The following is a 27,799-nucleotide window of genomic DNA, read 5'->3' on the forward strand; positions in this document are numbered from 1 at the left end:
AAGAGGCTAAAGGAATAGGCCAGTGTTTGTGGTGGAACAAAGAACCAACTGCAAAGTTTTGTGGGAGTGAGAAATGCATGTGCTGATTGGGAAATTAGATTACATTAGTCCTAAGAATTGTCCAACAAGGTCCAGAATGTTACAGAACATGGTCGAAGAACTTTAAACCAAGGGCACAATTCTGAAGGTCAGAATCAGAGGCCTATAGGTCAAAATCAAAGACCAAAAGTTAAAGTCAGAGGCGCCTAGGCCAATATCAGAGGCTTTTAGGCAAAGGATGTATCTTTGAGGGCCAAGAACTTAATAGACCAATGTCAGAGAAGGTTGGATCTCTGGTTGCTCACTCTCTCAAGGTGTTGGTGAAATCCTCAAATTGGATCTCCTGCTCCCCACGCTGCAGGACCTTCTGTACATCTGAAACCCGCTCCTTCCTCAAACGCAGCCTCAGCAGGGTCTTGTTGTAGCCCTGGAAGGGGCAAGGAAACAGGTACAGTTCTTATAGCCTTCTCATCATCCCTGGCCCCCTCCCCCACCCACTAGATGCTAGACTTCCAGGGATGAGTCAAAGGCAAACAAGGGCACAGGGCCCCACACCAGTCAGAAACAGGCCAGGACACAGAGCTTTGGACCTGGGCCCTAACACAGATGTATCACTCAAGGAGAATGAGTGGTTACCTGTTTCAGGAGGTCAGAAAGTTGCAGCTCATCCTTCTGTCCAGCTAACTCTTCCTTGACCTCTGAATATGTATCATTGATGATGGCCAGGAACATGTTCTGGAGATAAAGTGGGGACTTGGGTCCTCACCCCCAGATTCACTAACAGCATTGTGCCCACTAACCCTATTAATGTCCCAGACACATATTCTAAAGGGGCCAATGCTTTCAATCTCAGCTCTGCAGGCCACTACCCCCTGCATCTCAGGGTTCCAAAGACCCTGTTTAGCACAATCCCTTTAGGGATCAAGCTCCCTCATCCACCTGCTATTCCTCACTCAGTTGCTGTAGTAACCTGACTGCAAAGAGAGCCCATCATATGCCAGAGTTCACCTCCATATAAGGGCCTACCAGTCACTTGAGAGTACAGTTTTGTTATCTTTACCATCTAACCCCAGTCCAACCTATCTATCCCTAACCATGATCAAATAAAGATTTCTGGCTTTGTTAATAAAAATTAAACCCAGATCTTTCATAGTTGGCAGAGAGAAAGAGAATACAAAGCAATGGTAATAGAAATGGGCAGAAATTCGTAGAGGAAGGGGAGAATAGATGTAGAAAATTTTAGGTTCAACTACTGCTCTTCATGGGACACTTTCCTCTCCCTTTCCATTCTTGGAGACTAAGGGTTTGGTTTTGCTGAAAGAGCCTGCAGATTCCCTTTTACTCTGCAAACTGACTATCCTGGCCTTGCTGAGCACATGAGTCAATTCTCAGAAGATCCAGAAGCTCCCCCACTTCCTCTTCATCCCTGATTTGAGACACCCAGCTTAATACTGAGTACAAAATATGGGGGGTTCAAAACCTCATCCTGTAGGTTTTTTATGTCTCCACCCCTCAGGATCCCAATTCCCACCTCCCAGAGGGACCCTCACCAAGAGCACGAAGAAGACAAAGAAGACATAGGTGACAAAGTAGGCAGGTCCCAGGATGCGGTTGGCATTGTCAATAGCGTTGTAGTCAAAGTCCCCAAGGATGATCCGGAACTGAGTGAAACTGAGAGACCAGGGTCTGGACTTCACCTAGAGCCTAACCATAACTCTGACACCTATTCACACCCCCAAACCACTTTCCTAACTACCATTCTTCAGTGAATTCAGTCAGACCTCCCTTGTACCTCCAGCCCAACCTGATAGAGACATAGTGAGGTGCATAGATACTTGAGCACATCCACCAGGGTTTCTGGAGATTCTCACACAGACGCTTTAAGCACAGACACACCTGCACACACACTCAGCTTCCCCAAGGATACACACACCCACAGCGCTGGAGGGTGAGGGGCCAGGAAACAGTGAAGGGGGCAGGACACACACATGCACTTGATGAAAGTGCTGAAGTTTTCCACTTGGGTCCCAAAAAGCAGGTAGCCAAGTTGGGCATAGGCGAAGAAAACAATGAAGAACATGACAGCAAAACCCAGGATGTCCTTGGCACAGCGGGCCAGTGTGGAGGAGAGCTGAGTCATGGTTTTGTTGAAGCTGATGTACTTGAATATCTGTAAAGGCCATTTTGAACCAAACAGTGAAGGAAGAAAAGAAACAAGCTTTAAATAGTGCACTCCAGGGACCCATGGAAACCACCAGAGCTGCCAAACTAGACAAGGAAAATGGGACAAGTACTGAACAAGGGAGAATGAGTGCCCTGAGGTGTTGTTAGAGGTGAGGGATTCCAAAGTACCTTGATCCAGGCAAAGAAGAGGTTCACAGCATTCATGTTGTTGTACTGTGTCTGCCAGAAGGCGAGGAACTCGAAGTCAGCATACGTGTTTGGCTGCTGCAGGAGCTTCCCCATCAGTCGGTTCACCTCCAGGGTTCGGAATATGTGGAAGCCCACAGCCACAATAGAGAGCTGTCATCACAGGGGTCAGACGTGTCAGAGAAGTCAGGCTCTCAAGGGAAATTTAATGATAAGGTCCTAGAGGAGAGCTGGGGTAGGTAAGTCAGGTGGGGGAAAATCCTCTTCTGAGCTGTCGACTAAAGTTCAAATTAAACTGAATAGGATGATTGGGGAATATCTTAAATCCCAAGAGAAGGCTTTGGCACCAGTAGTAAATAGTTAGGTTTTAAAGGACCATGGAGAATTGGAGCCAAGTAATTTTATTTCTCTTATCATTTCCGAGTACTGGTCAAGAAATTGTGACCTGTTAACAGGAAGAAGATGAAGATGCAGACTATTTTAATAGAAGATAAGGGGAAAGGTAGGAATTTCAAAGGAACAGATCGTAAAGGCAAAAGACAGAAGAGGAGTGGGATAGTAAGTGAACCTCTCACAGGTCAGAGTGAGAGGGCATGTGGGAGACAGGGTTTTCCCAGGGGCTGAGCCAGGCCAACATCAGCCTCTGGCTTTGGGAGCTGTTACAGAGTGATTTGACTGAAGGTCATAAGGACCACTTGAGATTCCAAAAGGAAGAACTTGGAGTCCCTATCAGGGTAGATCCCCTTCCTCCTCCTAATATATCCCAAGTAGAAGATATCTGTCCCTCACCAAGATGACCACCAGGTCCAGAATGTTCCAGATGCTGCTGAGGTAATGAAACCGGTGGATGTGGAGCTCCAGGATCTCCTCTACCACATAGTAGAAGATGAAGATGCAGAAGATGACTTCACAGCCAACAATAAAGAAGTCCCAGTTACTGACATAGCGGATCAGCTTGACTGTGCGGATTTGCCAAGATGGGATGGCACCTCCTGTAGCTGGAAACTCCACCACCAGTCTGTGGAGGAAGGGGACGTACCTGGTGAGGCCTGAGCTAGGATGGCTCTTCCCATCCCCTCTCCTCCACACTCCCACCATATGGTACAATTTAAGAAAGGGTGTCAAGTGGCCGGTTAGCTCAGTTGGTTAGAGCGTGGTGCTAAGAAAGGGTGTCAAGCAGAGAAGGGAACCAGGAACCATGGATGGAGGGAAGATAGGAAAAGGAGACCCACCTCAGAACACAGAAAAGGTTGATGTTGGCATTGTAGACTGAGAAGTCAATGAAGACCACCCGAGTGCCCCTGTCTAGCCACAGGCCCTCCTGAAGATTCCGGAGTGCCTCTGCACTGGCCTGTCGGGACCCTGGAAGGTCCAGATAGTAGCCACCTCCACTGTAGCTTGTCAGCCGGCCCCAGTGAGAGGAACCCCCCAGCTCATCCTGCGAGTGGTATGTCCACCTGTCACAGAAGAAGCCATCTGAGCAGAGAGGTCTGAGCCAGTCCAAAAGCTGATCTCCCAAGGCAATGGCAACACTTTATGACTGTCTGGGCTTTATAGTTTCATATATATTATATATACATATCATTATACTATATATTCTGCATATATTATCTTGTTTAATACTAATGACTATTTGAGAATGGAGGGTAAATATTATTCACATTTTTAAAATGAGGAACCTAAGACTCAGAGATGTCTAAGATAATCCAGTTAGTTAGTGGCTGAACTGAAACTCAAATATAAATCTTTCGATTTCTCATGATGTCATCCAAAACTAAGGATGACAAACACATGTCCCACTTTTGATCCCAGACAGAGGAGTCCCCGCTAGGGAAACACCTGGCTCATATAATCCAGAAATGATCCCTTCTGCTCTTATGGTTGTGCACTTGGCTGTTTAGCCTCATGATTCTCTGTCCATCTACAAACTTTTCTCTCTGGGCCCACCCGCCCTTCCTTCCTTCGTTCCTTCCTTCCTTTGTTCCTTCCTTCCTTCCTTCCCCTTTTATATCCCATCCATCTTTTCCCCCTTTCTTTCCTAATTCTTCATTGATTCTCAACCCCTTGCTGCCTCTCCATATGTTCCAAGGGTCAGACTCTTCCAGTTCTGACTTGTGTGGCAGCATCAGTGCTTCATCCATTCTCCATACCCATAAGAACATCTGGACAAGAAAGGATGCTTTCTCTGCCAGGACTGCCCCCATGGTAGTGCAAATGTGACTGTGACCTGTGTGTGGAAACAAGTCCAGAGGCTGTGTTTCTGTTGGCTAATGTATCTTCTCTGTTCCTGAGTGACCTAAACCAAGATCTCTAAACAGTCACAGATGGGGCTCAGAGAGATGCTCCTCCCACCTCCCAGTTCCCCTAATACTCCTTTAGACTAAGTGGAAATGGTTCCCAACCATTGGATGGTGTCAGGCTCAGACAAGCAAGCCTAGCAATATTGGTGGGGGGACTCTACTCACGCTGTGCCATTGAGAGGCCCAAAGGGGAGCTGCTCTTCCTTGTCTGGAGAGTAGACGTCGTAGCAGCTCAAAATATCCTCGCGGAAGTCCTCATGCACCACACAGGAGTCATTGCGGACCCTCAGTTGCCGTAGCCTTGGAACCCCCAGCAGCAGGTTCTCATAGTAGATGAAGGAGTGGGAGCCATGGCCCAGGCTCTGATTGTTGTACCATTTGGTCCAATACAAACTGTCCAGTAGTGGACCCTGGGCAAACTAGACCACGAGCTGGGTTGGGCCAGACCCAGCTTCATCCTGATCTTTACTCTTGGAATGACTTTGCCTTCACTCCTTGACCCCCTGGCTTATTTCTAGCCTGCTTATGTTGGATCCCTATGCTGACCCATGAACTTTGACCAGTTCTTGACCTGATGTGGCCCTACTCTTTGTTTAAGATGCATTTTGAAGTTCAGCGTTACCTCTGACTCCCAAAACTAGTTTAACTACTGGCTTGACTCTCTGATCATCATCCCAATTTCTTATCTATCTCTACCTGAACTCTAGTCTGACCCTTTTATTCTTGAATGACCCTTTGACTCAGCCTGATCCTAGAATGATCTGGTCCCTGGACATGGCCTGGTCCACTCTGACATCCCTGAATCCTGGCCTGTGGCTTCATGCTTCAGACCATTGAGAAGAAGAAAGGAGAGGTAGAAAGGATCTCATACTCACATCCCAGAAGTCCGCCATGGTGCTGATGGCCTGGAAGGAGACTCCGGTGTCTGATGGAGAATGTAAGAAGAGCTCAGACATCACTTTGGTGTAATAATAGGCACTGGAGCTTGTCATTCCGTAGGTCACTAGAAACAAACCCAAGAAACTGTGTCCTGCTCACTGTTTCCATATCCATTCTCCAGAGGAAATAGGAAAGCCCATTGCCATGGGGCCAGAGATGCTATCTAGATGGGATCCCCTGGCAATAGTAGCATTGGGGAAACCAGGGAATATATTAGGGAAGAGTTATGGCTATCAGGTCTCTTCCTCTCCTCTCAACTTACCTCAGAAAGACTGAACTCCACTCAGAAATTGTCTTTTGAGATTGTCATTCTGAAAATTCACTTTTTTTCTCCCAAATCAGCTTAACTTCCTGGTTCTTATTCCCCAGAGCCAAGATATTTCCACCTTCTCCATCAGGCCATGCTTCCTTTCCTTTGCCCTATATTTATGCCCTGGGAAAGGTACCTTTTAATTCTAGAGTACTCCAAGGTCCTGGCCAAACACGTTATAATGGAGATGTGGTGTCCTGGACCTTGGAGTCAGTGACTCCACAGCCATGGGAGTAGGAGATAGGCATGGCACCTCTGGCCCCAGGGCATCCTTAGGGGGCACAGTTGTCTCATGAGGGAGGGACTCAGAGTATCCCCAGGTCAAAAAAAGACCAGGCCTTTGCCCTGAAACTGAATCTCCCTCAACCAACCTACCCCAGTCTAAAGCAGGGATGTCAAGGGAAGCTATAAGTTTTCTAGCTAAAAGCCAAATTTGAAGAGTATAAACCATTTGTTTTATAGATTGTCCTTCAGTTTACACTTGCCTGATGTTTCCTTGTGTTTAAAAACTCAGGTTATATACTGGGCAAAGCATACCAAAGAAGAGATGTGTCTCCTTCTCAGAGCTCCCTATCAGAAAGCACATATTATCTAATTGTATCATTACTGGTGCTGTTAACTTTCATCCCTTGTTAAGGTAGTATCTTCCAGCTATCTTCAATGTAAAATTATTTTTCTCTCTGTAATTAATATGCATTTTGTGGGGAAACACTTTGAAACTATGTAAATATTCTATTTATACTATGTAAACATCAATCTTTCACCTACCTGCTTAATATCCATTAATGACTTTTGCCTGATTATTACTACTAAGGTTGTCAAATTTTGATTTTCTCATTCCATCATTCCTTCCACATTTGTTAGTTAGCCTTCTCTTCAGGAAGAACTTTCCTTTCCTCCTCATTTATTTACTCATTTATGTATATCAGCATTAACTCATGGATTCTTATCTTTTCTATAGTTTTTAATTTGTTAGTATTAGGATTTATCGTTACTTGATTTTTTAGCCAAGTCATGCCAGATAAAGAAAAACTAAAGAATTGTTCTATATTAAAAGAGGCTAAAGAAACATGAAAACTAAATGTAACACGTGCTTTTAGCTAGGACTAAATCCTGGACAATAATTTTTTTTTCTTGTACTGTTAAGTCTATTAGGGGAATACTTGGTGAGATTTTAATAAGGTCTGTTCATTAGATGATAGTACTGAATCAATGATAATTTTCTTTCATAAGAGAATGTCCTTTTTATTTTTTTAATTTTTATTTTTTAATTAAAAAAAATTTTTTTTTTAATATTTTATTTATTTTTGATAGAGAGAGAGACAGAGCATGAGAAGGGGAACGGCAGAGAGAGAAGGAGACACAGAATCTGAAGCAGGCTCCAGGCTCTGAGCTAGCTGTCAGCACAGAGCCCGACGCGGGGCTCGAACCCACGAACATGAGATCTGACCTGAGCCAAAGCCGGATGCTTAACCAACTGAGCCACCAAGGCGCCCCTAGAATGTCCTTGTTTTTAGAATTACATATTAAAGTGTTTCGGAGCAACAGGGCATTATGTCTGCAATTTATTCTCAAATAGTGTGTGTGTGTGTGTGTGTGTGTGTGTGTGTGTGTGCGCGCGCGTGCACGTGCATGTTGAGAGAGAGAGAGAGAGGGAGAGAAAGAGAGAGAGAGAGATTGGGAGAGAGAAAAATAAAGGAAATGCAAGCATGGTAAAATGTACATAATTTGGAAATATGGGTGAAATATATATATAAGAATTCTGTGTATTATTCTTGCAGCTTTTCTCTAACTCTGTAATTACATCAAAAATTAAAGTAAGATTTTTCAGTCTCTCATGGGCAATTCTCTTTAAGAATTTTTCTTTTCAAATTTTGGGCCGTATTTGCCCCTATCATCCCTGGAGCTCCTCCATAGTCTTGTAGGAAAGAGGGACTGGTGAGTGATCCTAGAATAGGTACAAATAACATCACACCTTTCCAGGGGAGAAATTTGCAAAGAAGGAACCATTATGACTTCACATTTCCTCATTGAACTCTTTTTAAATCCAAGAAACAACTTGACTCCTCTTTAATTCAAATCTGTGATTATCTGCCCTTAGTATCTGCAGGACTCATACTCAGCTTTCTTGGACTTGGAAAATGGTTGGAAGTGAAGCTTCTGTCTGCTGAGAGCCCAACCACAGAATAAGAATGATGAGTAAGCTGAACTTTTCCTAATGCCATAGGCTGATTAAATTGTTACAACTTCTGGATGGCCACTAGGTGGTACTGTTGCTGTGTCTTTTTCTCTCTTCCCCTTCTCCAATCTTACTCAGAATTAACGTTTCTCTGAACTGGTTATCAACCCCTTCTGGAGACATAACACCTCTGACTATTACCAATTTAGTAAAGACTATGTATTTTGAGAAAAAAATGGTTTTACTGGTCAAATCCCCACCAATACTCAGATACTGAGTATTCTTTGTAACTTATTAATTGAAGTACATGCAAACAGAAAAGACCAAGAAGCTATTCAAAAACCTCCTGGGGGCACCTGGGTGGTTGAGCATCTGACTCTTGAATTCTGCTCAGGTCATGATCTTGCCTATGCTCAGCATGGAGCTTGCTTGTAATTCTCTCTCTCTCCCTCTCTCTCTGCCCCTCCCCTGCTCACACACATGCACACACACACACACTCAAATAAATATTTATTAAATAAATAAATAAATAATAAAAACCTTCTAAATTAAGGTTTAAGCTTTGTTTGATTCCTATTCCCTACCTTCTCTCTACCCAAATACCTTCTCTCCCTTAAAAAATTTTTTTTATGTCTTTTATTTATTTTTGAGAGACAGAGACAGACACTGCAAGCAGGGGAAGGTCAGAGAGAGAGGGAGACACAGAATCTGAAACAGGCTCCAGGCTCTGAGCTAGCTGTCAGCACAGAGCCCGACGCGGAGCTTGAACCCACGAACTGTGAGATCATGACCTGAGCTGAAGCCGGCCGCTTAACTGACTGAGCCACCCAGGTGCCCCACTTCTCTCCCTTTTAAATTCTTCAGCAAACTTTATACTTTGTCTCAGGAGATAAGGGGTGTTTCGCCACCCACCTCTATGAAATTCAGCTTACTATTTCCAAAAGCCCAAATAGAACATATTATCAGTCTACCAACCTAATTATTCTAAAGACACATTTTGTATTCATTACACAAATATTACTCAAAGTCTAACATGTATGAAATGCTAGATCATGGGTTTCTATCCTTAAAAACTTCTATTGAGAAAATTGTCTCAGAATGAACTTTTATTAGTACATCTTTAACACTTAAAATTGAATCATACAGGGGCGCCTGGATGGCTTAGTCAGTTAAGCATCCAACTTCGGCTCAGGTCATGATCTCGTAGTTGGTGAGTTTGAGCCTTACTTCAGAGCTTGGAGCCTGCTTTGGATTCTGTGGCTCTCTCTCTCTCTCTCTCTCTCTCTCTCTCTCTCTGTGCTCCTCCTCTGTTAACACTCTGTCTTTCTGTCTCAAAAATAAATAAACATTAAAAATTTTTTAAAAGTTAAAATGGAATTATACAGAATAGAAGCTTTTAATAGTATGCTGACTTACCCTGCTCATGTATGAATGAACTTGTAGAATAAGCATGAATTTTGGAGCCAGATTGACCTAGATTCAAATCCTAGCTCTGTCACTTACAGTATAGACTCAGGCTATAAGTCTCAGATTCCTCATCACTAAGTGGGGGGATACAATGGCTTTCTTTTAATATCATGAAGATTGAAGATGATATCTCTAGAATGCATTGAACCCAGTGGGTGCTTAACAACTGGTTCTAGTCATCCCACTATATACTCCTGAGGGGACAAGGACTATAATGCATTCATTTAGCATAGTGCCTGGTATTTAATAGTTTTAAAGTAAGTGTTTGTTGGGCTGAACCAAAAGTGGGGGGAAATTGCAATGCAGAGTAGAATAAAATAAATGAGTACTTGCAAACTAAATAAGGTGTTATGACTCCATATTTGACACATAACAACAACACCATAAAATAGTCAAGGATAATTCCTATTTAATAGGTATTGGAAAGAGGCTGGAATATTCCTTAATCCAAAGAGAGCAATAAATTCATAAAGTCTTGGGTAAGAGAAACAAAGCCAGTCCTTGGCTGGCGTATGGAGCAAGTATAGGCAGCCAGCAGCCCTTACACAATGCGAACATTTCATAGAAATGTTGGTGGCACAACTCGATCTTCCTAACATTTCAACCATCCAGAACACCAGATGAATATCAGGCTTAGAGGTGACAGCAATCTGAACCCAAAAGCACATCGGAGCCTGGAGCCTGCTTCAGGTTCTGTGCGTGTGTCTCTCTCTCTGTCCCTCCTCTCCTGATGCTCTCTCTCTTTCTCAAAATAAATAAACATAAAAAAAAAAAAGACTGGGAGTGGAGAAGAAGAAACAACATCTATCTTTCCCAAGGGACTCTCAGAACCTCTCTGGGATGAGAAAGCTTTGACAAACTACATAGCCCCTTCTTACCACCAAAGGAAAATCACTGAATCCATTGTCCTAGGGAGCCACTGGTAGTTATAGGAGGAGGCCATACCCCTCCAGCATAGTGTAGGAGAAAAATATTGAAAACAACTTGTTGATCTTTCCTGTTGTCTCCTGTCCCCCACTCGATCCCATTAATTACCATTCAGGTAAATTGACTTTCCCTTGAAGAATCAGCTTGTCTAAGTGGAACACCTGGTTCAGAGATTTCCGAATCTGACAAGGACTCAGCATACCCCTTCTACCGCCATCCTTCTCCATATCAGAAGAAATAAAACACCAGAATAGCCATTCATTACCTCAGAAAATCTATTATATGCCCTATGCTAAGTGCTTGACATACCTATTCCATTTAATCCCAAAATAGCACTACATATTAGGTGTTATTATTATCCCCATTTTCTAGTTTCAGGTAGCTGAAGTAACCTACTTGCCCATGGAAACAGAATTCAAATGCAAATCTATCTGCTTCCATAGTAATCTCATTCTGTTCTGCTCCTAGGACCCATCTATATCCAAATGGTAGAAGTAACAGGAGGGAAAAACATAAGCTCCATAAAAGGCAGAACATCCTAACCACTAGTGCTTTCAGACTATGAAATGGACCATTTCGCAAACACCCATTTCCTCTGTAGGAGAGTCCGCGAGGACTGCCTGCTGAGAGCACGTGGTGGGGGCTCCTGTGAGTGACCTTCCTGCTTCCTCCTTTTAAGATCCAGTGGAGGAGTGGAATTGCTGTTTGTTTCAAAAGCAACACTAAACAAGGGAGGGGGTCAGAGCTGGAAAGAATCAGAATTTGAGGAAGTATATTGAATGTCCATATATTCGCACATTACTACCTTTTTGATGTAGTGAGGGCCTCATTTTAGGATATTTTCAGACACTGGACAATGACTGCTTGAGAATGCCATGAAGAAGATTCATAGACCAGCTGGTGTCTCACCATCCAGCACAGAGTATCTGATTTTTTTTCCTCTTGGACTGAACTGAGTTCTCTTGCGTTCGCTATATCATGCCTTTTAACCTTGGCCTCAGATCAAAGTCACAGTTGCTGAGTAATAATAACTGCCATTACTGACACATGTTATACACTGGGCTTTGCACACATTGTCTCCATAAGCCTAAAAAAAAAATCTCAGAAAGTAGGAATGAATCATCTGCATTTTATGCTGTTAAATAACTTGTCCAAAGATCATATAGCAAGTAAGTAGAACTTTGATTCAAACTCAGGTCAGCCTTAATCCAAAGACTGTGAATTTTGCCACCACTCTACATTACATTAATATATCCTCTACCACTCAAATTCTTCTGATTAGGGACTCTAACTCTCCTTCCAAAAACCAAGCCAAATGTTTAATATTATGCACGTTTATAAGGTGCCCTTATAAGAAAACTCTATTTAAAGAGCTCAATATCTGAGTTAGGAGGTGAATTATAAAAAGCTTTCGTAAACTCAAAACATCACCATCATAAAAGAAGCTCCAAAGTCCTTCATTCCTGTATGTACAATAACAGATAATTGTATATAAATCTATATGAAGAGTTATACTTTGACATAGGTGAGCCCAAAGAAGGAAAAAATCACATGTACAAAAATGTTACCTGGGTTGTTTATAGTATCACAAGGTTGTAAACAACCTAAATGTCCTACAAAGAGGCAATACTGAAGTAAACTATAAGATCATTCAGTCACTTGATGGAGTGTTCCAAAGCCATTGAAATGGTAATAAACATAGAATGCAAAATTGTTTCTTTGTCATCATGAGAATTAAATACTTTACAAAAATACTAGGTATGTAAAAACTTGAAGCAAAAACGGACTTTTAAATGAATGAGTAGTGTAATAAGTGGATTTTATTTCTCTTCATTCCCATGGAGTTCAATTAATGCTATAATAATAATACAGTATAAAAATAATATTATTTCTAAAAACCTTGCCTCCTATTTGTTTCCAAGTTATATGTTAAAATTTCCAGGTGCTGGATGCTATACTAGACTTTGTGTCTGCTTCCTTAAGATCCTCTCTTAGTTAATACCATGATTTTAATTGAGATATCACACTTCTGTAGATCATCTTACATATGTTGCTGGAAGCTGAATTCAACCCTGACTCTAGGATTTGGCAGAAAGCTTTGACCTAAACTAATCCACGAATGCCCCTTCCTTGGCATCATTACAGGTTCAGGCATGAGCATGTAACACATTTTAGATCAAGGAGTCATAAAGAGGGGCACCTCGGTGGCTCAGTTGGTTGAGCAGCTGACTTTTAATTTCATCTCAGGTCATGATCTTAAAGTTCATGGGATCAAGCCCCACATTGGGCTCTTTGATGGCAGCCCACTTGGGATTCTCTCTCTCACCTTCTCTCTTTGCCCCTCCCCCACTCGGCTCTCTCTCTTTCAAAATAAATTAACTTAAAAAAAAATAAGTCATGAAGAGAGAGTTCTGGACCCTTTTAGGACCTTCTCTCTTATAATAGATATGAATGAGAAAGTCCCAGAGGATTCAGCCCTAAGATGAACTATGTAGCTGGCAGAACTGAATTACAGGAATAGACAGGTCTTTGATAATATCATTAAGTCACTGGATGGTTTACCCCTGAACCCTACCCTCTTTTGGACTTTCATTACCTAGACAATAAATCCCATATGGTTTAAGCCAGCTTTCACTGCATTTCTCCCCCTTGAAACATGGTCCTTACTTATGTGGAAACCATGACATATTCAAAAAGATTGCATTATTTCCAAGGAAAGTGGAACTAGAAAAGCTTCTGCTACTGTTGGAACATTTCTAGAGGGCAGTCGATGACTTTAGCTTATTTATGCCAAAGTCTACATTAATTCAAATACATCATCACCCTATATTAAAGGCTGACTAAACCAACTGATGATGATATTCTAGGAACATACCTACCATTAATTCCTCAAGGCTCTCCAAGCTTTATTTGGGTAAATCCAAGTCTCTAGAATACAATAAAAATTTACACACACATATATGTGTGTATATATAGGCATTTATATATGGATATAAATGCATATACACATGTATATATACACAAATATGTATATATGTATTTACAGTATATCCCTACCAAAAATTCTTTAAGAATGAGGATTTAATATGGATTTTAAAGGAGGCAGATATAAAAGACAATCAAAAGGAAAGTATCTTCAATCTTTAACGTTGCTTTTATCCATTATGATATTCTATGTCTCTTATATAAAATCCAACAAAGCCAATTCTTCCCAGAACTAGGCGCTCCTTATTAACTTGTGTGCTTTTTCTTACCAATGAGAACTGTGCAGCCTATTTATATTTTCTTCTGGCTTTGGCTACCAGGAATCTCAGGCTTTGTTCTTATTTGCAGTAGTTTTGTTCATCTTTTCTGGTACAAGGTATCTTCCTCCCCTACATTTTCCCATTTCTTTTGCTAAGTCTTTTTATTATAGTTCTAATGGGCTATATTTTGTTGTATCTTTGCTTTTTGGAAACTATTTATTTATCTTTTTTGAGAGAGACAGAGAGAGTGCAAGTGGGAGAGGGGCAGAGAAAAAGGGAGAAAGAGAATCCTAAGCAGGCTCCACTCTATCAGTGCAGAGCCTGACGAAGGGCTCAATCCCACAACCATCAGATCATGACTGAGCTGAAATCAAGAGCTGGATGTTTAACTGACTGAGCCACCCAGGTGCTCCTATATCTTGTGCTTTTTAATGTAAGCTGGTCCAGGTGCCTTTGAGACATAGGTGGGGCATAATATATTATTATTCAAGAAGCATAACTGTAATAATTATTATTAATCATCATCATCATGAGCTTGGGTAAAAACCTGATTTTATCCATTCCAACATTTATAGTAGAGACTGAATATTAAGTCCTCTTTTTTGAACTGATAGAAGACCTTCCCAGCTCAGAGCTAGGAAGAAGTCAGCATTTGCTTTGTGAGCCTACTTCTCCAGGTGATTGCCATCTAGGCCATCATACGCTACTGAGCTCCTTCCTTGGTTCTAATTACTATTTAATGGACCTTAGCTGTTGTTTTCTAGCAGCCCTCTCCTTGGGTAGGAGAGTGCCAGCTAATTGACAAAGAACCTTGAAGAGCTGGGTTACTTCTGCCAGCAACTATATAATTATAATTCCTTTATATGTCAATACTACTCCTCTGTTGGAAACTGTGCCTTCAAGTTTTTGAAACTCAAAAGACAACTACTCCTTCCTAAGCTGGATAGCTGTGAGGAAAAGCAAGGATGTTTTTCTAGAAATCTGGAGGTCTCTTCCCTCTGCCCAAACCCAGCCCATACTGTCATTGTGTGGATAAAACTTCCACGGTTCCATCACTCTTCCAATTGTTAAGGAGTTGGAAGTTCCTTGGGCTTTACCAATTCTATGAATTTATAGATGTGGTTACTTGGATGGCCTCTTCCAGAGCCCCTCTTGTGACTTGGATTGTGGAGAAGTCCTCTGAAACATTCCTACATATTTCTTAGCACACTGGATAGGTTTGGTTTTGGTTATATAATTTGAGAGGAAGGGAAGATTTATGGTTACTCCTATAGGGTGATTCTTCTTTCTTGTGGAAAAAAAATATAACACCTTGAAACTGTCACTTCTTATGTCTCCATTACAGCCTCTAAGAATAGTTTCACAATAGCTTAGCAAAATACTTTAATACCCACTTCTGGTGGAAAACTATCAGGTCTCACTAGCCTCCCCAGTGATTTTGTATCAGGGAGGTTATAAGTGCCTTGGTTTCTCTGGGTTCCATTAATTGTTGCCAGTCCCAAGTCAAATTATGGACAAGAGTTCTCCCCTTACTTGGCATAGACTACTAGTCATTTCTCAATACATTTCCTCCCCTTCTTACATGATCATGTAATTTTATCTAGAGGCACATGGCTCCCATCTAAATACCACATTACCCAGCATCCCTTGCAGCTAGTTATGGTGACTGTTTGAACAAGTTCTGGTCAATGGAATGTGAATGTAGTGTTAGGCTTCCACTTGCAACTTCTGGCTCATGTCCTTAAGAGGATGGAATGTAGTTTCCTACTTCCTGACAGCTGTAATATGCACATAAGAGCAGCAGCTGGAGCATAAGGTAGAAGGCATATGTTGAAAATGGCAATGCAGTGAGGTAGAAGCAACCTGGGCCCCACATGACTGTGGAGCCCCACATTAGTCCAGGGCTTCTCATACCTCAGAATGTTATAAGACAGAGAAATAAACTTCTGTGAATGTTTCATATGAATACATCCACATCAGATGGGTACTTTGGAAAAGGACTTTTTCTAGGAAAATTAGGGAAAAAGAGTTGAAGTCAACAAACTGACAACACGAAATTCCTATGTTAAGAAAAGTCAAGGGGTGCCTGGGTGGCTCAGTCAGTTAAGCAGCCAACTTTGGCTCAGGTCATGATCTCACAGTCCATGGGTTCAAGCCCCACGTGGAGCTCTACGCTGACAGCTTAGAGCCTGGAGCCTGCTTCAGATCCTGTGTCTCCCTCTCTTTCTGTCCCTCCCCCACTCATTCTCTCTCTCTCTCTCTCTCTCTCTCTCTCTCTCTCTCTCTCTCTCTCAAAATAGAATAAACACATAAAAAAATTTTTTTAGGTCAAATATAATCATAGATCTCTTGGTTAAAACCATTTACTGAGTATATAAAACCCTGTTCCTTCTCTTAGTAGGAAGGGACCTATTAAGAAATCCTCTTTAAAAAAATAAAAGAAAGAGAAAAAAGAAATCTTCATAGGAGGTGCCTGGGTGGCTCAGTCAGTTGAGCAGTCTGACTCTTGATTTCAGCTCAGGTCATGATCTCATGGTCATGGGATGGACAAGCCCCATGTCAGGCCCTGACAACAGGGAGCCTGCTTGGGATTCTCTTTCTCCCTTGCTCATGCACCTCCTTCTCTTTCTTTCAAAATAAATAATTAACTTGAAAAAAAGAATAAATCCTCTTATTGTTTCTCTTCTTAGGCAATTCCACCTTCCACTCACACATTCTAATTAATGCTATTAGGTCATTTATATAAAGTTGGATTCCAAATGTCTCATGTTTCTTAAAATGGACAGTAGGCAGAAGAAAGTTGTGACCTAGAAATGAGGGAAGGGTTAAATCCTCAGAGTATTCACTAGAGGATTATATAAAACCAGTGCATTTCACTAAAATTCAAATACAAGTGCCTGGAAAATGGCTGAAATGATATACAACAAACTATTACCAGGGTTTAATAATAGTGCCCTTTAACATCTTCCATATTATTTGACTTTTTGTAAACAAAGAACTATGTATTAGTTAAACTTTTAATAAAGATATTCCCAGGGTTCTGGGGGGCAAGGGGTAGAATTCTTTTGTAATGGGATGAGGAAAAACACTGTTTTATATTTTCCTTTCATTGCCCTTCCAGACTCTGACTCTGGCAAAGCTTTTGCATATTCATAGCCTGAGGCCTCAGTTGGCTCTTTCTCCCACCCCTGCCTACTCCAGGCTGAGAGCCAGTAATATTAAAACAAAACAGCAGCAACACACACACACACACACACACACACACACACACACATACACAAACAAATGGCAATGACTTTGGGGTTCCTCAGTCCTGAATGCTTCCGAGACCTGCAAGAATTCCTAGGTTTCTCTGAACATTTTGTCCACCTTGCCACCATTCTGGAGCACCTCTCCATCCGTGTGTCACTACTGGTTTCTACGTTGGCTGCCTTTGCTCCCTGAAGGCAGAGGGTGTATGTCCTGTATTTCAAAACCTTTAATAGTTGGTTGTGACAATAGGACTTCATAAATATTTGAATGAATGGATGTGGGAATAGCCAAGATCTTGTCCTTAGTTTGAACGTTTTGCTAATAAGCTCTCAACATTTCATTTGTTGAGCACTCCAGGCTGTGAAATAATATGATTTGTATGGCTCAGACTCATTCTCTAAACAAGTGGTTGTCAAACATTTTGTTCTCAGCACCCCTTTGTGACTCCTAAAAATTATTAGGAACTCAAAACAGTTTTAATTTGGGTTCTACCTAACAATAATTACCTTACAGAAATTAAAACTGAGGAAAAATATAAACAATAATAATGATTCATTTTTAAATAATGATAACAAACCCAATATACATAAACATAAACAACGTATTCTTATGAAAAACAACTATTTTCTAAAGCAAAACAAATGAATTCAGTGAGGAAAATGGGATTGTTTAACCTTTTTGCAAGCATGTTTAATGTCCATCTTAAAAGAACACTGCTGGATTCTTACATTTGCTTCAGAATTCAACCTGTGGTTTGTTGTATGTTGTTTTGGTTGAAATATATTTGAAGAAAATATGGCCTCTCATAAATACGTAATTTGGTAAGGGAAGACCTCACAAGCTCTCTGAAAGGGTCTCAGGAAGCCCCAGTGGTCCTTGGAGCACACCTTTGACAATATGGCCCTTTGGATTATATCTGTGACTAGAGCCTCCACACAGGCCTAATGATCTACTTGAACTTAAAATTAAAATCATAGACTTACTGCTGCCAGCACTGAATAGCATAAAGAGATTATGATCAATATTATTATAATCCCTTACCGGTGTACCGTGTTTCATTTTTTTCAAAACATTTTCCTATACAATGCCTCCCAACAGCTTGTTAGACATGGTCTGACTATTCCACCTTGCCCGTGAGCAGTTTTCCTATCATTAAATATCAAAATTCAATCAAGTAAATTTTAAAGACCTAATTGGCCTTATTAATTGATCTGTGAATCAGGCAGCATCCCATCTAGCAAGTAGAGGGGAGCTCCAAAGGGTCCTGCAGAAAAGGAAAAGTTTTTAAAGAGAGAGTGGAAAAAAGGAAATTATTAGCAAAGAAGCCATTTTTGTTCGCCCTTCTAAGGGGAACAGAAGGGGCCTATCAGTAAATTTCCTAATGTTGGCCAGGAAATTCTCATGTCAACTTGTTAAAGGTTACATTTTTGGGAGGTTGAAATTGCAGTTGGGTTAGGTATTAAGTCTTGATTTACTGATGTGGGGCCTTAACCTCAGTGACACCAGTTGGGTCCCGTGGTTTTCTTTTTAATGCTATGAATCATGAAATTCAAATTTACATGGTCTGCTCAGGGTCATTCAATTGACAAGAGGCAGAGTCAATACTGAGACTCATGCTTTATGAATGAGAGCTACATATTTTTTCTCTGGCTACTTATACCAGCAGTGCCCCAGACTGAGCTCATCTACAAAAATCTAGAATATCTAGATTTTATCAGCTACTGCTGCCTGCCCTTCTGTATTCAATCAAAGCATAGTCATGGGTAAAAAGCCTTTTCCTGACTCCAAGAACTGGCACTTAAATGTACTACTGTATTCCTAGAGACCAATGACAGCCCCACACGGGGGAAAACTAAATGACGGGTTGTCATCTAGCATTGGACAACAGGATACGTCCAGGCTCACCAGTCTTGCAACAGTGATCCAGACCCTCAGAATTCTGGTGCCCCCAGGAATTCTACTATGCTAAGTATAGCCCAAAGCCTGCTTGTGGGGCCTAAATCCCTATTATTTAGCTAGAGCTGGCTCAGATCACTTCACCCTAGTACTAAGAAGACTTTGTAACTTTCTGTATCTGGGTAGGCCATGGGTAACTGAGCATGCTAGACGTGGCCAGACATGATCCCTGGCAACAGTTTCTAGAGGGCCTAGTTTTTCTGATCCTTCATAAGCATTATCCTGATGATTTCTCAGTCTTTTCTAAGATCTCAGGCTTCCAGTGGGTTAAAGTTTACATTTCAATTATTTCCTAATTTATAAACTAAATAAACTGGTATTTATTGAAAGCCCACTATATTCCAGGCACTGTTCTATTTGTACTTACTTATTTTCCACCAATCTTACAGAGGTGGTCATTACCATCATCTGATATGTAAGGAAATCAAGGCTTCCAGAGATTTATATATCTTGAATTATCTTGCTAAAGGCAATGGCTAATAACTGGTTGCACTGTCATTTGAACCATGTCATCTTGTTCCAGGTCCCATGCTCTCCCCATCACCATTGTACCTTCACTAACATCATAGTTCTATGTGACCAATTATCTTCTGTCATCCTTACAGCCACATAGGGCATAGGAGCTCACCCACAGACATTTCCTGAACCTCCAAGATGTTTCTGTTCCTTTCCTTGTCAATTCTAGGAATGTTCATTCAAGAAAGACATTTTTCTATGGACATTCCTCAAAAATTTAAAAAACTAGAGGTACCATATGGGTATATGATCCAGCAATTCCACTTCTGGGTATTTGTCTGAAGAAAATGATATTACTATTTCAAACAGATATCCGCACCCCTATGTTCACTGCAGCATTATTTACAATAGCCAAGACATGGAAACAACCTAAGTGTCCATTGGCAGATGAATGGATGAAGAAAATGTGGTATGTATGTACAATGGACTGTTATTCAGCCACCAAAAAAGGAAATCCTGCTATTTGCAACATAATGGATGGACATTAAGGACATTATACTAAGTGAAATAAGTCAGACAGAGAAAGACAAATACTGCATGATATCACTAATATGTGGAGTCTAACACAAAAACAGAAACAAAACCCAACAAACTCACAGATACAGAGAATAAATTGGTGGTTATCAGATACGGGGGGGTGAGAGGGGAAGTGGAATTAGGGGAGGTGGTCAAAAGGTATAAACTTCCAATTATGAGACAAATAAGTCCAGCTTGATGATGTAGTGTACAGCATGATAACTATAGTTAACAATACTGTATTGTATATTTGAAGGTTGCTAAGAGATTAAATCTTAAAAATTCTCATTATAAGAAAAAAAAGTAACTACATATAGTGACGAATGTTAACTAAACTAATTGTGGTGATAATTTCCCAATATATAGATATATGAAATCATATGTTTTACACCTAAAATGAATACAGTGTTGTATGTTAATTATATCTCAATAAAAAAAAAGAAAGAAAGACATCTTCTTCCTAGCCTCCAAACTTACTTGAACTTCTATTAATGCAGGATTCTACCAATCTATGAACAGATCCTTTAGATCCACTCAAAAAAGCCAGAGTGAACAGAAGTAGGCATTTCCTTGCAACTGTTGATGAATAAAGAGCATCCAATTGACATTAGTTGGTGGAGAGGCACAAGTCACCAAAGACTGAGGGTCTCTGCCCTCCTCCCCAACTGCATGGTGACCAGACCCAGCTGTGTCCTGTCTCAGAGCCACTCCTCTACAGGGCCAGTCCCAGGTGCACCTTTGAGATAACAATACTGTCTCCTAAAACAAACAGTCATTGTTTCCGCACAAAGACCTTCAATGTTTCCTCCAACAACAAAAGGCTACAGCCATCCTGCCAAGAAGACAAAGTGCTGGAAGCCCTTTCATAAATATCAGGATGGTGGGAGGGGAGGAGTGGAGGCAAGAAGATCATTCTCCAGCATTTTCTATGTAGAGGAATAGGACCAAATCCACTCATTAAGGACTGTTCTGAATTACTGACCGTTCCTGAACTATTCATAATGACAATAATAATGGCTTCCTAATCTGTGAAATGGAAACAATATCTATCCCTTACAGGATTGCTGTCAGGGCCAAATGAGATAATAGGTATAAAAGCTCTTTGTAAGATTTAAAAAGCTACCCAACTGATAAGGTTATTGTGGGAAGACTGATGTTTCACCCATATTGCCTGCATAAAAAAGATAGCTCTATTTTAGCTGAAGAAACTCCAAATAGCTCTGGTATTTGGCACACCCAAGTCCTAGCATAAAGTATATGGGAGAAGAAATGTGGTCACTATGGCTGACCACCATAGTTTATGAGGGCCTGTCCCAGGCCAAAGTTAGGCTATTTTTCCTAGCCCCAGGAACCCAAATCCTGGAAATGAGCCCCCTGGTGGTTGGTCCCTCACCTAGGGTATAATGCTCCAAACTTCATCCCCATCCCCTCTCTTGTCCTTCTTAAAACATACCTTCCTTAAACAATGTGCACAAAAGTAGATACACATAATAAATTAAAGCTTGAGAAAACTGTCCATTCTCCTCACTGGTAATCAAAGACAAATTAAGGCAAATGGTACCATGTTATGCCTACTTAATAACAAAAATGAGAATATCCAATGTTGGCGAGATTGTGACAAAATTGGTCTCATCTCAGCATACTAGTGGCATAATAAACTTGTATGATCCCTTACAAAGGCAAAATAACAACACATGGCAGGTACTAAGAAGGTTTTCCTATCTTTTGGCCTAGTAATCTCCTCCCTGGAAATTCCAAAGGAAATAATTTAACAAAAATGGCAAAAAGTATCAAGTATAGAGATACATTTACCTATAGTTGGAAAATACTGAGATAACAAGAAAAATATTTTAGTTAATTGTGATGTGACTGTAGTCATTAAAATGAAAATCTAAAAACTGTTTACAAACACGAAGAAGTATTTAAGATATATTGTAAGTGAAGGGAACCATGTGATACAACTAGGTAAAATATGTAGGTATGTGGATAAGGACTGGTGATGAGTGACAATATATCTATGGGATTGTGGTGGTATATTACAGGCGAATTATATTTCAAAATGTTCTTGAATTGTTTTTATGTCATTTTTAAAATACATCAATAAAAAGAAAGAAAATTAATCAGCTGGTGCAATTCTCTCAAAATTATGCTTCTACTAAGATAGGACAGGTAGTTATCCTTGCTAAGATGTTGATGGGTGCTAATAAATTAATGTGTAACACGTTGGCATGCAGAGAGGCTTTAGTAGATTCTAGGTCAAAACCTCAATAATTGAATCAGGTCAACAGTCATTGAATTAGATTCCTGCTTCTGCCACTTACTTACCTGTGGCCCTGGGCAAGCTATTTCACATATCTAAACCTTTCTGGATTTATAAAATGGAAGTGATGACAGAACCAATATCCTAAATCATTGTGAATAGTCAACAAGATAATGTACATAGTATAGTGCTTTCGTTCAGTAAAAGGTTGGTGTGTGTGCTGTTAATAACAGCAAGGATGATGGTGGTTGTAGTGATAAACTGAGGTCTTCTGGAGAAAATGCCTTAACTTAAATGGTGCTGTTCAAATGATATTAGTCCTATATGCCTATCTGCAAAGCCAACAACAAACTAAATAGACCTTACTTTTTAGAATAGGTTTAGGTTCAAAGCAAAACTGAGTGGCAGATACAGAGATTTCCCATATGCATTTGTCTCTACATATGGAGAGCCTCCTCCATTATCAAAATCCCCCATCAGAGTGACACAGTTATTACAATCAATGACTCTACATCAACACATCTTTATTCAAAGTCCATTCCTTACATTAGGGTTTACTCTTGGTGTTGTACATTATGTGAGTATGGACAAATGTATAATGATACGTATCTATCATAATATCATCATACAGAGTAGTTTCACTGCCTTAAAAATTCTCTGTGCACCACCTACTCATCTCCCTCTTCTCCTGGATTCCTGGCAAGCACTGATCCTTTTACTACTTCCATAATTTTGCCCTTCTTAGAACATCATACAGTTAGAATCATACAATATGTAGCCCTTTGAGATTTGCTTCTTTCTTGAAAGGTACTTTTTTTTATAACCACTCTAGAGGACCAAGTGAGTATATTGAAATTCCACTAGATGATACAAAGATAATTACTATAAGTGACTGTATTAGACTATTTATATATGTTATCTTCGTAAGATAAATATTACTATCCTTGTTCTACCAACAAGGAAGTGTAGAGCTGGTATTTGAATCCAGTTTGTCTGACTGCAACCTTCATATCTTTCCATCATGCCACAGTGTTGACCCTAATACCAAATTGGGTCCTAGAACATCTGAATCCAGTCATAGAAACTTACAGGGAAAAGCACACTGATAAGGGTGCATTTCTAAACAGATGCCATTGAAGCTCTTGGAAGATAATATCCTGATAGAACAACACAATAGCCACCCTGAAATAGACCTGCCTAGCTGTAGAATGGGTTGCCCCATGAAACAGTGAAATCCCCATGGATACTCCCCAGGATGGGGCTGGTTGGTTACCTAACAGAGCACCACAGGGGAAATCATAGAAATGGGATTTCTGTGTCCTTGAACTGGACAACCTCTAGTTCTCCCGCATTTATTGGACCGAGTTTATGGCTCAGACTTTGGCAAATCACAGACTATCTACATCCACCAGTGCATTGAGATGCCCCTAAATGTTCTCAATGGGCTTCCAGAAACCCAACTTCAACCCCCTTCAGTTTCGTACACAGGAGCCAGAAATGGTTCACTATAACTCTGGGGAGCTAGGAACCTCCCAATCTTGCTCAAAAGGCTAATCTGGAAATAGAGACATTTATAGAGAAAGGCTCTCTCTATGGATTTCAGATGCTGTCAAGGGATCTGAAAAAAGGAGAGAACACTCCTTCCTAGCAGATGGTTAAAACAAACAATCAATATGTCAACAAATGAATTTCTGATGGTCACTGGCTGAAAGGGATCAAATGGCCCCCACAGAATGTACACTAGGTCGACTGTTGATTCCCACACACACTGTCTCCTTTCACTCCATGCTGATGACCCATGGAAAACACTCAGAACTGCCCCTTCTATTCCCACAGAGTGAGTCCCAACAGAGTACAGTCAGAGAAAGTGCTTTCTGCTCAGCTTTCCTACAGGGCTCACATAAATGTGGTTGGCTCACAAAGATGGTGGCATTTTCCATCTACACTTATGTTTTCAGACCTTCAAATTCCACTTTTAAAAGATTCATGTGTCTTAAAAAGAACAGAGCTTCCTGTGGGGTATACAGTCATATAATAATGGAGGCACCGCAGTTGTATGGTCCAAACTTCAGTTTAATTAACAAGACGTGCACACACAAGCCTATGAAACTAGCCAAAATTCACATGTGCAGGCTTTTGAAAAAGCAGTTGACTATGTACTCCTCCTCTCTATAGGGATTATAGCATCTGTTTGGCCCACCTTTGTGATTATCTGTAATTCTTTGACTCTATCTTCCCCCGGCTCAGTGTTTTATCCTTTCACTGGGTTCTCTCAACTTCGACACCAAACCTTCCCAGTTTGTGTGTGTAGCTAGAACTTCAGATAAGCTTGCTTCAATGTCTGTGACATGGTGGTCTCTCACATGGGAGAATCTTAGCTGTATTGACCCCCACCACACCACTTGCATCTTTAACCCTTCTATCAGGAATCTGAGCTCTAAGGCCTACTGAATCTTTTTCCTTCTGCCTCTAAAGAAACGGGGATCAGACATAGCATAATAACCATGTGAAACCCATCAACTATTTTCGTTCCAGATAGAAAGGAACTGTTTTCCACTTTTTACAGAAGGGTAAAAACTTCTACTTTCTGAGTGGCTGCTGAGTTGGTGTTAGGAACTTGAATTTAAAAACTGTATTCCCCTGGTAACTGTTGACAAAGAAACTTTAATGGCTTTCTAACAATCTGCCTTCTTCTCCTGAACTCAGTGACAAAAATTTCTTTTAAGTTTTATTGTTATGTATTTTGAGAAAGAGAGGAGCATGATCGGGAGAGAAACAGAGAGAAAGAGAGAGAGAGAATCCCAAGCACTGACAGTGCAGAGCTCATGAACCGTGAGATTATCACCTGAACCAGAGTCAGAGCCTTAACTGAGTGAGCGACCCAGGTGCCTGACAAATTCTTTTTAGTAAAAAAAAATCTTATACTGAAAAGATAATCAATCCCAGGACACATCTGTTCACACATAGATCCTGTCTCCACAGGTGTTGCTCCAGAGACGTGTACACAGATGTTGTATGCATAGATGTTTCTCACAGAGACACAAAGACAGATGTTACTCACAAAGACAGATGTCCACCAGGAACACAATGTATACTAAAAGCTCCCGCAGGGTGGTCTTGACATACAGCTCCCGGTTTTCAGCTGTGTTCTCAGTCAGTGTTGTTCCCCAAAGTCCTAAGGGACATAGGAGAGATGTCTAGGATTCCCAAAGCAGGGTTCCTCCCATTTGCCCAGCCCACCAGTCCCTGGACTTTGCTCCCATTTCTACGCTGGCCTTCTCCTTACCCATCACTTTATTATTATCTTGGCTGAACTTGGCTTCTCTAACCACACTCAAGCCTGCCCTCCTTCACCAAACACCCTGAGGTGGATAGTGGAAAAGACACTAGTAGTAGAGAATGAGGACCTGGAAAGGAGGTCCTTGTTTCAGGTGGGGCTGTCTAGGGTATTATCACAAACATGTCCTCCCTCAAGCTAACTCCCACATACCTTTCTGGGTCTCCAGAGATGGAGATGACTGCACCAGGCTCTCTCTCTCTCTTTGAGAGACCATGAGACTTGTCTCTGCGTTCTGGAGACATCAGCTCTAAGAGATAATTCATAAAACCCAAAGAGATACTGAGATCCTACCTCTTCTTCAGATCATATCTCCCCCCAAAAGCTTTTGGGGCCCCTCTTCTAACTCCAATATCTTGAAAGAACCCTCCTCCCACAGGTACCTCTGATGCCACGACAGATCTGGAAGCAGCAGCTGGACACAAGGGTCCTGTATGCCTTCTTCTGGGGTCCATCTTCAGGCTTTTGGGGCTGGGACTCGGAGGGCATCACACTGGAGATGGTGCAGATCCTCAATGTCCCATGTGGGGAGGGAGGACCACTGTAGGCAGGGTTGTCCCAGGCTCCACTCCCCATATTTTGGAGCTCTTGCCCCTTGGGACTTCCCATAGTGTTCCTGGGGAATGAGGTGCGAGACCTGGCACGTCAGGTTCCCACTGTCACTGAGCGAAGACACAGTTCAGTCTAGCCCGCAGGAGGTAAAGGAAAGGGAGGGTGAAAGCAGCTGGTCTCAGAAAGCCTCTGCTGTCCTGCCTTTTGTAGGGGGAATCTATACCAGCTGTGGGGAGAGAGCAGGCAGGCGGGGGTGGAGAATGGCCATCAGTCCGGTCTGGGGCTCTCTCTCTTCCTCTGCCTTCAAGAAGAGGGGTGGGAGAGAGCTAGAAGGCAGGGGTTTGGCAGGAGAAAGAGAAGACTGGGAGGGAGGTATGGAAATGGGGTGGAAGGAAGGAGGAGGGAGAGAGGTGTGCTGAGGGGGAGAGGAGGGCTGCTTACAGATGAGCCTGGTGGCTGATGGAGGGAGGAGGGTCCCAGTCAGAAAGAAGAGAGGATGAAAGAGCAGTGGGAGGAGCTGGCAGGAGAGGATGCCTGGCAGACTCCATTGTAGGTCTGGGCTAATTTCCACTAAAAGCTCCTGAAAGGGCCGACATGGATTGGGCTGGGGACCAAGGCCAGGGACAGGAGACTGGAAAGTGCTGCCCCCCTTCTAGGCTCATTCAATGGTGTCTGAGGCCCCTTTAATGTCTGACCTTGAGCTGTCCCTTCATGGGGTGGAGAAAGGGGGCTCCCCTCCCTCACTCCAACCCTACAGCTGGGGGAAAGGATAGAGGCAGGAGGAACCCTTGTTTTATACACTTAAGGGGCACGGTCCTGACCGCTGATGAGGTCACGATGGTGGGGGGCGCTGTGGAGGTCCAAACTGGTTACATCCTTTCTTTGAGGTCCGCCCTTCTAAGGTTTATGAGAGAGCTACATTGGCAGAAAGGTGTTCCTTAAGGCTATGAGGCTCAGCCTAGGGAAGAGGCTAAGCCCTGATTGGGAGAATGCATTGGAGAGCAAAGGGCAAGGACAGTGGGATTTGGGACTCCTAAAGAAGCGTGGATATTTGGACTCAGCTCAGCTGACAACTTTATCTTATGGCTCTGCTAGGTACTCAACCGAGGACTATAAACATGAGCACATAATAGAACTATGAGAATTATCAGAACTGGTCTGCTTTAAATTTTTTTAAATATTTATTTATTTATTTTTTATTTTTAATTTTTTTTATTGTTTTTGAGAGACAGAGAGAGGAGGGGAGGGTCAGAGAGAGAGGGAGTACAGAATCTGAAACAGGCTTCAGGCTCTGAGCTAGCTGTCAGCACAGAGCCCAACATAGGGCTTGAACTCAAGAGCCATAAGATCATGATCTGAGCCAAAGTCAGATGACTAACTGACCAAGCCACCCAGCTGCCCCAGAACTGGTCTTTCTTTCCAATCTCAGGTGTCTGAATTAAAACCCTGGCACGTGCCCTTAGGCACATTTCAGCCTCTGCCCTGCTCCAACTTTTGATCACTTGCCTGGAGCTTGCCTATAAGCATGTCTTGTGCCCAGAATGGCACTGGCCCCACAGGTGCAGGGGTTACATCCTTCTTAATGGCTGAGGTGAGAGCTGCCCTCTCTCCAACTGCTGGTTCCCCATCTGGGC

At 41.7% G+C, this 27,799-nt stretch overlaps 1 protein-coding gene across 1 annotated transcript in view; it reads right to left on the reverse strand.

Annotated features, from left to right (window-relative positions):
- Positions 1-26,222, reverse strand: part of PKD2L1 (polycystin 2 like 1, transient receptor potential cation channel) — a 29,727-nt gene extending 3,505 nt beyond the window's left edge. The window contains exons 1-11 of the mRNA XM_029916508.1: positions 25,997-26,222; positions 25,338-25,451; positions 5,585-5,712; positions 4,875-5,128; positions 3,642-3,866; positions 3,199-3,427; positions 2,392-2,562; positions 2,028-2,209; positions 1,590-1,710; positions 676-774; positions 345-466 (exon numbers count right to left, since the gene is read on the reverse strand). Coding sequence (XP_029772368.1) covers positions 345-466; positions 676-774; positions 1,590-1,710; positions 2,028-2,209; positions 2,392-2,562; positions 3,199-3,427; positions 3,642-3,866; positions 4,875-5,128; positions 5,585-5,712; positions 25,338-25,451; positions 25,997-26,222 — 1,871 coding nt within the window. The remainder of the gene's footprint in view (positions 1-344; positions 467-675; positions 775-1,589; positions 1,711-2,027; positions 2,210-2,391; positions 2,563-3,198; positions 3,428-3,641; positions 3,867-4,874; positions 5,129-5,584; positions 5,713-25,337; positions 25,452-25,996) is intronic.
- Positions 26,223-27,799: the final 1,577 nt, after the last annotated feature.

This window comes from Suricata suricatta, chromosome 2 (assembly GCF_006229205.1).
Source record: "Suricata suricatta isolate VVHF042 chromosome 2, meerkat_22Aug2017_6uvM2_HiC, whole genome shotgun sequence".
In the NCBI taxonomy this organism is placed as follows: Eukaryota; Metazoa; Chordata; class Mammalia; order Carnivora; family Herpestidae; genus Suricata; species Suricata suricatta.